This window comes from Carassius auratus, unplaced genomic scaffold (assembly GCF_003368295.1).
Source record: "Carassius auratus strain Wakin unplaced genomic scaffold, ASM336829v1 scaf_tig00009845, whole genome shotgun sequence".
Classification (NCBI taxonomy): domain Eukaryota; kingdom Metazoa; phylum Chordata; class Actinopteri; order Cypriniformes; family Cyprinidae; genus Carassius; species Carassius auratus.
In genome coordinates, this window is record NW_020524080.1 from 27,574 (window position 1) to 40,000 (window position 12,427).

The 12,427-nt window shown below is 34.6% G+C and overlaps 1 protein-coding gene across 1 annotated transcript in view; it reads right to left on the bottom strand.

The window, feature by feature from the left end:
• Positions 1-8,889: 8,889 nt before the first annotated feature.
• The window catches only part of LOC113072672 (CMRF35-like molecule 5), a 13,841-nt gene continuing 10,303 nt past the window's right edge, over positions 8,890-12,427 (bottom strand). Inside the window, exons 4-8 of the mRNA XM_026245645.1 lie at positions 10,886-11,020; positions 10,455-10,559; positions 10,332-10,366; positions 9,971-10,237; positions 8,890-9,000 (exon numbers count right to left, since the gene is read on the bottom strand). Coding sequence (XP_026101430.1) covers positions 8,920-9,000; positions 9,971-10,237; positions 10,332-10,366; positions 10,455-10,559; positions 10,886-11,020 — 623 coding nt within the window. The 3' untranslated portion in view covers positions 8,890-8,919. The remainder of the gene's footprint in view (positions 9,001-9,970; positions 10,238-10,331; positions 10,367-10,454; positions 10,560-10,885; positions 11,021-12,427) is intronic.

Here is a 12,427-nt window from a genome sequence, read left to right on the forward strand (position 1 = left end):
CAAAATTAAAATGAAAATGTATTACAGAAATGATTAGATATGTCTAACATGTTCAAGCAAAAACCGTTGCAAAATGATAATTCAAATGCTATTTTTCTTAATTGCATTAACACTCACAGTCAAAACACTTACGATTGCATTTTCATTCAGTGTCCCGCAATGAATGTAGCAAAATTCAAAGTGCACATTGAAAATGCATTCCGAGCCGATCACGTCTCCGCCCCCTCCCGCCCTGTCAATCACTGCGTGAACAAGGTGGGGCTTGCAGAAGGTCAGAGACTCAAATCTCAAGAAGAGGATTCAAGTGAGAGAACATGGACAAGACAGTTGGTCCGTGTATGTTTTGATCATTTCGGTTTATGGCTTCAATATTTCATTCGCACTTGTGAGTGGAGCTGAAACACTGCTTTCATCTGATTGGTCGAATCGCTCCGCCTTCAGCTCGGTCTTGTCATTCTTTCAGGCAAAATAAGAGTCAGTGCGAGTGAAGCATTGTAATGTCTGAAACCACCGTTCACTGTTAATTAGCATAATATTTGAATCAGATGTAGCTGGGCACATAATTCGTGCTGCTGAGACCTGCAAATTATTTATAGGTTGTAGTATTGTATGAATATTCTCCCACTGATAAAACAGTGTAAATAGTTATGTTTCTTTGGATAAGAGTGAAGTGGAAATAAATATAGTTAAATTTAGGAAATAAAATTAAATAAGATTTTTTGGGATGGTAAGTCTGGCCAGTTATACAGCAACACAAGTCAGACGAGTCTTAAGATCTGAGCTGAATTTGGTGAAACATTAAAGTTCTAGTCTGTGTCAATTACTCTCATAATAAATAATAATAATAATGTTACCTGTATTTTTCAGTATAAGTTGCATCAGTCCAAAAATACGTCATGACGAGGAAAAAAAACATATAAATCGCACTGGACTATAAGTCGCATTTATTCAGAATCAAGAGAAAACATTACCGTCTACAGCCGCGAGAGGGCGCTCTGGGGTAGGCTACAGGAGCACTGAGCAGCATTGAGCTAATTTTACTATTTTTATTTAGAAATGTAACCACCATATTCATTTTTACAATTATTTATTAATGTCACACACACACACATACCTAGTGCCTTGTGACTTAAAAGATGAGAGTGGTAAATGTTACAGACATGGAACTGTTCAGTCTATTATTGATTTTTATTTCCACTTCACTTTCATCCAAAGAGAGAGAACTATTTGCACTGTATTTATCAGTGGGATAATATTCATACAATACTACAACCTATAAATAATTTGCAGGTCTCAGCAGCACGAATTATGTGCCCAGCTACATCTGATTCAAATATTATGCTAATTAACAGTGAACGGTGGTTTCAGACATTAAAATGCTTCACTCGCACTGACTCTTATTTTGCCTGAAAGAATGACAAGACCGAGCTGAAGGCGGAGCGATTCGACCAATCAGATGAAAGCAGTGTTTCAGCTCCACTCACAAGTGCGAATGAAATATTTAAGCCATAAACCGAAATGATCAAAACGTACACGGAACAACTGTCTTGTCCATGTTTTCTCTTGAATCCTCTTCTTGAGTATTGAGTCTCTTGACCTTCTGCAAGCCCCGCCTTGTTCACACAATGATTGACGTGGCGCGAGGGCGGAGACGTGATCGGCTCGGAATGCATTTTCAGTGTGCACTTTGAATTTTGCTACATTCATTGCGTGTCATTAAATGAAAATGCAATCGTAAGTGTTTTGGCTGTGAGTGTTAATGCAATTAAGAAAAATAGCATTTGAATGATCATTTTGCCACGGTTTTTGCTTGAACATGTTAGACATATCTAATCATTTCTGTAATACATTTTCATTTTAATTTTGCAACTTATAAAGCGTTAAAATTAATATTCATTTTACATATTAAAACTGGTGTAGGAAATGGCAAATTAAAATTATGTCATTTAATTTTCATTTTCATTTTGCACCAAACGTTGCACAAATGTATTGGTAAATGTAAATGTAAATACAGAAATGCATTGCCATTTTACATATTGCATTGTCATTTTGCATATTACATCCCGAATTGAATAATGCTACCCATATGAATCAGGGTATCTTCCGTCCATTCCAAATCCGTTTCAAATTAAAAAACAGAAAACGAAAAACTCAAGAGGATTCAAGTGAGAGAACATGAGTTAAATAACCAGAAATGGAAAAATGGCTCGTTTATTCGTTATTCCATCTAGGTAAACAAACGGAAAATGAGTTTTTGACTTGATTTCTCATTTTGTCGTTTTGGGTTTAAAAAACGGCTTATGGCTTCAATATTTCATTCGAACTTGTGGGCGGAGCTGAAACGCTCCTTTCATCTGATTGGTCGAATCGCTCCGCCTTCAACTCGAGCTTACATTCTTTCAGAATAAGAGTCTTATAAGAGTAGTGTCTGAAACCACCGCTCACTGTTAATTAACATAATATTTGAGTCAGATGTTGCTGCGCACATAATTCGTGCTGCTGTGACTTGCAAGTCACGCCTTTAAATTATTTCTAGGTTATAGTATTGTATGAATATTGTCCCACTGTAAATACAGTGCAAATAGTTTTGTCTCCTTGGATAAAAGTGAAGTGGAAATAAAAATCAATAATAGACTGAACAGTTCCATGATAATATGTCTGTAACATTTACCACTCTCATCTTTTAAGTCAAAAGGCACTAGGTAGGTGTGTGTGACATTAATAATTAATTGGGAAAATTACTATAGTTAAATTTATGAAATAAATTAGTAATATTCGTTTTATTACATACTAAATTGAATGGTTTTTCTTTTAGTCTTCTTTGTTGGCCTTGAGAAAGCCAACATATATTTGAACATTATTATCATTTATTATGAGAGTAATTGACAGGACTAAAATTTTAATGTTTCACCAAATTTCCTTCTCAAAAAATCCTAGTGACTTTCATTATCTGAGCAATGAAGGTCTTACACTTAATGTCCACTAGAGGGGGAGACAGGATTCCTATTTACGTAAAATGGCAAATAAATACATTAATTTCATGTGTACTACCATGAATATACCATATCTGTGTACAAGAATAAACTTCACACTTCAAGCTGTACTTTAAAACTTCCCATTCTGGCTTTTTCAACCTACCTTCAAATGTATTTTAATATATTTTTTATTCACACTGGTTTATGCATTTAATGTTTGTCCATCTAGAACTTTTTTTTCATGAGCTGTACATTTTAAGATCTACTCAGTGTTGATAAATCACATGCACTGAATGTAAATGCTAATGTCAGGACTCTCAGTCCTCCTCCTGGATGGCCAGTGTCCTGCAAAGTTTAGCTACCCCAAATAAACACACCTAAGCTAAGCAAAGTCTTCAGGATCAGTAACAATGTCCAAGTAAGTGTGTTGGAACTGAACTGAACTCTGCAGAACATGGTTCTCCCGGTTCAGGACTGGGTTTTAAATCTGTAAATGAATTTGTACAGTTGGGTGTCTGCATGCAGAGGTGTACTTCAGTAAGTACAATGTAAACTGTAATCTATAAAGACAAATCTTCAGATAAGCATTAAGGCCACTGCCTTGAGGTCTCCATCCATTGGTCAAAACAGACCTCGCACCCCACCACACTCCTGCTAGCTGTCAACATTAATTGCGGCTGGTGCCAAATAAAAATTATTATGTATCCCTTGTGCATTGTTCAAATTCACTACCCTTTCGTTATGTTCGGGATGAAAACATTCACTCAATTAAACTGCTATAAGCATTAGATAAAAAATTTTTCCCCTAATTTGTTGTTGGTGGATGTTTTTTTTTCACTGACTTCCATTATAATTACATTTTTGATTGCAAAGTCATGAAACATAATCATGCATTCTTGATTGTTTGTGGTTTTCCCTGTTGGGAAGAGGTAAAATTTGTTATTTTTTACAGTTGATCACTAGGTGGGACCATCAACCCTTTAGATAGGCCTGTGCAAAAAAAAGCTTAGTTTCTGACTTGTATATAGAGTTATGTGGAGTATAACAGCAAATTATATTGTGTGTATGTGTGTAGGAGAGAGAGAGAGAGAGAGACTTTTGCGCACTTACCTTGATGTATTTGAGAAAATCTGAATGTACACCTCAGCTCTCAGAACTACATGGAGTAAACAAAAGTGTATTTATGCACCTGCTGCCTTTTAATGGTGGTGATAAGTATAGACTAAACAAAAACAGTACATGGATTTAAACACTTGCATGCCATGCTTCTGGTCATTTGATGGTGAGAAGAGCAGCAAGCAATACGAGAAAGGGCTTGACTTGAACCAGAGTTTTAGAAATGATTATGCAGCTTAACCCCTCCAGCGAGTTGCTGCTTATTTGAAGTTGGTATTGCATTTTGGTCCATAATCAATTATGTTCAAAGTAGTTTTTTTTATAAGATTTAAAGGTTTTAAACTGGCTTCACCATCAAGAAAAGACAAGTATTTCACACATAGGCCCTCCGTTCTTTTCACCATCAAAAGTCAGCAGGTGCATAAACACACTTCTTTTTTTTATTGTTTTGTCCATGTAGTTCTGAGAGTATGAGGTGCATATTTGGATTTTTTCAGATACATCAAGGTAAGTAAACAAAGGTCTCTCCCACACTCTCTCTCTCTCTCTCTCAAACACACACACACACACACACACACACACACACACAGACACACACACTATAATTTGCTGTTAAACTCCATATAACTCTATATACAGGCCAGAAACTAAGCCTTTTTTTGTACAGGCCTAAAGGGTTAATGGTCCCACCTAGTGATCAACTGTAAAAATAACAAATGTTACCTCTTCCCAACAGGGAAAACCACCAACAATCAAGAGTGCATGATTATATGGTGTCATGGCTTTGCAATCAAAAAATGTCGTTATAATGGAAGTCAATGGGACAAAAACAGCCACCAACAATAAATGAGGGAGAAAAAATTAAAATCTAATGCTGCACAAAACTAACAATACATCAAAGCTAATCTACAGTTATTAATCTTTGACATGCCCAAGACTAAAAAAAATATAAAAGAAGGTAAAAAAAATATCCAGTCCACAATTACTTTTTATATTGAAAATGTCATTTTGTGTGTGTTTTTTCTTCCCAAATCAGTGACATAATTTATGAACTTGGTAATTAAAGAGTTAAAATCTTGGATTTTTTTTTTTTAAACATTTGGTAGTTTGATCAGGACTGAGGGTGATTAATAGATTTATGCAAAACAAAACAAAACAAAAAAAATCTTTATCTGAGACATTTTTACAGCATTTTAATTTAGTGGGTGTTTTCATCCCAAACATAACAAAAGGGTAGTGAATTTACCCACAGTATACTGTTGAGTTTTTGAAATATTTCAAGCATTTTCCCAAAATAAGTGTAAAAATAAGATTTGTCACCAATCATTCCATTAGCTGAAACACAGAGAAAGTGGTGGCTAAAATAAGACTCAACTTTACCCCCTAGTGGACGAAAACGTCCCCAACAACGCATATGGGGTATTATGTAACAGCAAGTCATTTGTGCAAGTACATTTGACTTGCAGTTTTTCCAAAACTTAATCATTTTTATTTGGTACCAGCTGCAGTAGTTAATGTTGTTTTATATTATACAGTTATCATTGAGCTAAGGTATACCCCCCTACCACCCCATCTATCATTGAAGAACCTGTGTTACACAGATATGGCATATTCATGGTAGTACACATGAAATTAATGTATTTATCTGTCATTTAAACTTACATAAACAGAAATCCTGTCTCCCCCTCTAGTGGACCTTAAGTGTAAGACCTTCATCGCTCCGATAACGAAAGTCACTAGGATTTTTTGAGAAGGAAAAAGTCTGACCAGTTACAGCAACGAGTCAAACGAGTCTGAAGATCTGAGCTGAATTTGGTGAAACAATAAAATTTTAGTCGTTGTCAAGGCCAACAAAGAAGACTAAAAGAGAAACATCATTCAATTTTGTCTGTAATAAAACTAATAATTCTAATTTATTTAATAAATTTAACTATATTAATTTCCACAATTAATTATTAATGTCACACACACCTACCTAGTGCCATTAGACTTAAAAGACAAGAGTGGTAAATGTTACAGACATATTATCATGGAAATGTTCAGTCTATTATTGATTTTTATTTCCACTTCACTTTTATCCAAGGAGACAGAACTATTTGCACTGTATTTACAGTGGGACAATATTCATACAATACTATAACCTAGAAATAATTTAAAGGGTGACTTGCAAGTCGCAACAACGCGAATTATGTGTCTACATCTGGTTTCAGATATTACTCTTGTAAGACTCTTATTCTGAAAGACTGAGGAGCCCGAGTAGAAGGCGGAGCGTTCCGACCAATCAGATGAAAGAAGCGTTTCAGCTCCGCCCACAAGTGCGAATGAAATATTGAAGCCATAAGCCGTTTTTTAAACCCAAAACGACAAAATGAGAAATCAAGTCAAAAACTCATTTTCCGTTTGTTAACCTAGATGGAATAACGAATAAACGAGCCATTTTTCCATTTCTCGTTATTTAATTCATGTTCTCTCACTTGAATCCACTTGAGTTTTTCGTTTTCTGTTTTTTAATTTGAAACGGATTTGGAATGGAGGGAAGATACCCTGATTCATATGCTTCCATAGTTTTGATCATCACATTACTGTTCAATCTTATAAAATTTAAGAAACAAAAAAATAAATATTTCATTACTATAGCAACACTTTAAGTCAGTCTAGTAGATCACGTCTGACAGAAACAGCCATAATCACTTGACCATCAATATTAATATTGCTGTAGCAGATGTACTATAAATACAGCAATGAAACAAAACTTAAAGTACAGAAGTCAAGGGTCAGGAGCCCAACTAAAGCAAACACTGATCTCCACAATGGTGACACTAAACGAAACTAACATTATCATCTAAATCTCTTTAATTCTCAATAAGATCTTTTGATCTCTGATCTCTGATCTGACAGAAATAAAGTCAGTCTGGTTAGTAATGTGTGAAGTTGATAAAGCTGTTTGTTGATTGTTTAAATCTTCAGTTGATTTCATCTAAGGCTGTGGCTGAAGTCAGTTGTATTTCATGTGTTTGTCTTATGTTTTTTTTTTTTCTTCAGTGATTCTACTCGTTAACAGCAGCTGTTGATCAGCGTCTGAATTCACTCATTAGTTTTCATTCTCTCTGTCAGGTGGACTATATTAGTAAACTCATGTAGGGAATAGTGAATGAGGGTGTAGGGTGTGATTTGAAACACAGCCGCTGAGTGTCGACTTTAAACTTTGTTAATTTACGATATGCAGCAGGCTACCTTTTCGAAAATTATGAATATTACCCAGAATGCACTGTTTTAATGAAAAACAGTATGTTACTGTCGAAATTTGTCCGTTTTTTTTACAGTGATTTTTAACAATGTATTTCGTGAATATGAACAGAAGTTGTATTTTCTATTGAAGACACTTTCTTATCCAAAGCAGTATAAAAGTAGATTATAAATAATTAAATAACAGAATATGAAATGTCTCTGTTTTGCTGAAATATGACGTTGTGTTTATAAAAGAGTTAATTGTTGGTTCTTTAGAGGTCTTCTTCACTGATCAGTGTCAGGAAAGATCAACGTTAAATACACAAAATCTTTCATGTAATCTCTGGTTTAATGATGTATTTTATACTGAACACACTCAAGTCTAGCAGACAATCAGCTCAACAGTATATGAGTCGACTAACAAGATTTACTGACTTGATCACTCACACACTTTCAGATACAATTAATCACTAACTGTGTAACAGCAACAATATTTCTGAATAGACATCTATAAACGGTGAAGTCCTCTCCACTCCACTCCAGTATCGTCCTGTATCCTCTGTTCTCAGGTCAGTGATGCTGACGGAGAAAACATCAGTCAGAGAGAATCTCTCGTCTTCATCTGGAGATCCTCATATAACCACAATGTTTTTATTTCCATTGTCTTTACAAAAATACTTTGGTTTTGATTAATTTCCAGATGAATAGCTGCATCTGATGTCAAGCCGCTCTCCTCTGTGTCCTGTGACTACTTTTAAAGAAACTACAACAGCTGAAATCAGAAACATCATCATACAGAGATGCATCTGACAAAGACACATTATAAGACCAGAATAATAATTTACAGATATAATCCATATCCACATTAAATCATCATCATGCAGTAATAATACTAATGCAAATAAAAAAGTGTTAAACTGTACATGAGACCAAAGTCTATGACAAACGTTACAGTCTTTCTCCTCTGTACTGATTGAAGAAATGCAGCATCATATTTCCTTGCCCTTTCTGTCTCTCTAACCTCATCCAGCTTTACACATCTTCACAATGACACAGATCTAAACAGCACAGAGTAAAAACATGTCATTTTGATCAAAATCAAGATTGTAGGTTCTGTAACTCAGGTTTAACCTTCAATAGATCTGTTCATTTTTCACCACAAGTTTGCAGCTGATTTCAATCAAATGTACATCATCTGGTGGTTGATCATGACTTGTGTGTGGAGCTGTGTATTATCACACATCACCTGTAGAGAGCGTGATGTAGCTCAGATCTCTGACCTTCATGCTTGGGGTGAACAAAATACTCATTTACTGTTGATGAGGTGTACTCTTTACAAAGAATTAAACCATTTTTATTTTTAGTAACTTTTCTTGTCAGTAACATTATACAGTTTATAAAATACTAATACAAACTCAGATATTAATTAATTAAACTATCTATCTATATATATATCTATATATATATATATATATATATATATATATATATATATATATATATATATATATATATATATATATTATTTTTTGTTTTTTTTTGTTTTTTTTTTTTTTCACGTCAGTGCAGATGTCTGATGAAGAAGTTTTACAGTCTTTTATTATTTATGTTTGATCAGTGAGTATATCGGGCTGTCGTTGGTCTTGATGTTCTGTGGACGTGTCACTGTTGAGTAGATCAGGGGTGTATTCCAGAAAGCAGGGTTAACTTACCGTGAACTAAACCCTGAACTCTCGGTTGATTAACCCCAAACCTTGCTTACTCGAGGTATGTGGTTCCAAAAACACGTCCGGGAGTAAGTTCATTCAACTCAGAGTATGTTCCTGGTTAAGACTCAAGACATTCTCAACAGAGCAACGAATCGACGAGTCACTATAGAAACGGACGCTAAGAAAAAGCGCGCCAAGCTGTTCCTTTCTTCTTCTTTTGTTCATTAGTTGTTTACCTGCTTAGTGCATATCGCCACCTTACTGATGGCTGTGCAATCATTTAATTTTTTTTCCAATCCTTGAGAATGCAAATTGTATTATTTGTTTTATGCTAATTATACATTAAGTCATATCAGATATGTATTTTGATTTAGAATTCAGACATTATAGAAAATACCACTCCATGTGTGAGATATAACATGTAATAAATAAAATATATAAATATATATAAGTTAAACATTACCTTGTCATATTGTTTTATAATTTATGCATACCTCTTAATACATAATTTATAGATAACTCTTATATATGCCAATAAAATAAATAATCATATTAGAATAATATATTACCTTATTTATTACTTATATTAGCGCTTCCTCATTAACATATCATATATATATATATATATATATATATATATATATATATATATATATATATATATATATATATATATATATATATATAAATAAAATAGGCTATATTACATATTGTAATATTATATAATAATCTGTCACCCCATTGAAGGCTCGCTGAAGTGAACTAACCCTGGAACATAACCTGCTCCGGAGCAGGTTCAGTTTAGAGAGTGAGTTGCTATGACTACTAACATACCCTGAAAGTTACCTCTGTTTTTGGAACCCAAAGTTGAGGTTATCCGCTTACTTACTCTTAAACATACCCGGGTATGTCACATAACCTGCTTTCTGGAATACCCCCCAGATCTGTTCTGTTGTCTGTTGTTGGTTCAGACGGCTTCATATTAGCATAATAATCACAGTCTGTATCTGTCACCTGATTGGTCGAGTGGATGTGACTGGGGTTTGAATCAGGCTGCTGATTGGTTACTGTGGCATAAACAGCAACAGTAACCAAGTCATGTGGGCGGGTGTTGAGGTGTGATGCAGTCGTCTGATTGGATGAAGATGTTGCAGTGATGACATCAGATGGTCCGGGGTCACTGTTTACAATCTCATACATGTGGACACTCTGAAAAACAACATATACAGCATTAATTTACTGGTTCATAGATAATACTGATAATCATTTCTGATCTTCTACAGGTAAAGATTTGATCTCCCACCTCTGTATTGTGCTGCACATTTTGCTGAAATAAACCTGATTAGAGCACGAAAAGAGAGAAAAGACAAAGTCAAATCAACACAGACACTCACAAAACACTTTATAATCACAAATAAACTGTTACCTGTCCCAGATTTCCCCTTCCTCTTTTTCAGAACGAGGAACGTTCCAGAACACAGAACCAGAACCAGCAGAACCGAACCCAGACCGCCAGCAACAGAAGACAGACCTGAACACAACAATAAACACAAAACAACACAGAACTGATTCTGATTATACTGCTGAATAAATAATAATGATCTTATCATTTACATAAATGACTTTAATTACTGAAATATTCAACATTTTTAAATATTGTAAATCTGTTGCTGTTATATTGTGTGACCGAAGTGAAACCGCGATGCTGAACCACAGTCCTCTGAGGAAAACACTTGGCTGATGTGAAACCAGACTAACCACATGACGTCTGATGTGTGCTTCACTTTGATCAGGTTCAGCATGGGCTAAATGTGTCTCAACAAATGTTCAAAACAATTGATTTTCTCCAAAATATACCAAATGATAAAACTGGTACTGGGACTGTTGCATCATGGGTAGTGTAGTTTGTGCTCTCAGTGTTTGGCTGATCGAGTTGAACTGCAGTACTTCCTGTCATTGTTCTTGTTGTTTCACTTCCTGTTCGAGGTGTCACTGACAGAGAGAAAAAAAGTGAAATATGAGCATGCTGCTCACAATTAATAATCATTTTTTTGTATAAATGTGTCTGTCAGATGCATGAACCCATCTAATGTAAAGCTGTGCTTATGTCCAGATTATTTAATTATTAAATTATTTTAAATGTATTTAGAAGCTTTGTTGCCTCTGTTTTCAAGAGAATCAGACTAACTATTGATTATTTGATTGAAATTATGACTTAAATTATTTATGTGAATATAGTGACTACGCATTAGGAACAGTGTTTTTTTTATATTATTATTATTTTTTTACAAAAAAAATAAATAAATAAAAATAAAACATGAGTGTGAAGGCCCCGGTATACTTCAAACTAAGTTCATTTTTGTTCCTCGTTTGGGAGGAAAAAATAAGTTTGAAAAAGCTGAGCGACGGTGATGAAACATGACTGGCGACGCTCTAAACACAACAATGATGAAATGATGAAGTGCAGTCAATCTAGCTGTGAGTCGGGCACCAATAATCAGAATATTACAAACAAAAGAATAATGATTAGCAGCAGTTCAGAGTCAAGTATCATGTTTATACAATACAAAAGTACCACAATTACTCATTTATGGGAAGTATGAATGTCTCATAGTCTGAAAACTTTAGCATGATGTGGGGACTGCTGAAAGGATTACTGGTGCTCCTCTGCCCACCCTTCAAGAACTGTATACATCCAGAGTGAGGAAAAGTGTTCAGTAAATCACTCTGGATCCCTCACATCCAAGTCACCCCATCTTTGAACTTTTGCCATCTGGTCGGCGCCTCAGAGCCGCAAATACCAGAACAGCAAGGCACAAGAACAGTTTCTTCCCCCAGGCAATCTACCTCATGAACAATTAAATGTTCCCTACTTATGCTTATAAACGTGCGATATCCTTATATTTATTTGTTAACCCTCCATCCTAGAACATTCCTGCATCTCACTCAATCCTATTTCATTATCATTTATAGCACAATTGTTTATACACTTATTTATTTGCCAATTTGTAAATCTCTCTTTTTTTTCTTTTTTGTCTGTGTGTTGTTGTCTCTGTGTACTGGAAGCTTATGTCACTAAAACAAATTCCTTGTATGCATAAGCATACTTGGCAATAAAGCTCTTTCTGATTCTGATTCTGAAAAAAAAAAAAAATACATTGTTGGTTTGTTACTTTATTTATTAGTGTTCATTTATTTAATTAAACTGGATAAATTGTTACAGCTTTTTATATTTTATGTGGTGTCATGATTTATTATTGTATGTTCATTTGGCATTTCATTTAATGTATTAAAATTGCTTATTGAAAGAACAGCAGCAGCAGTATGGTGTAACATTTATTTCAAACACATGTATTTGGTACTCGCTGCTTTATATCTTTACTCTTTCCTTTCATTCTT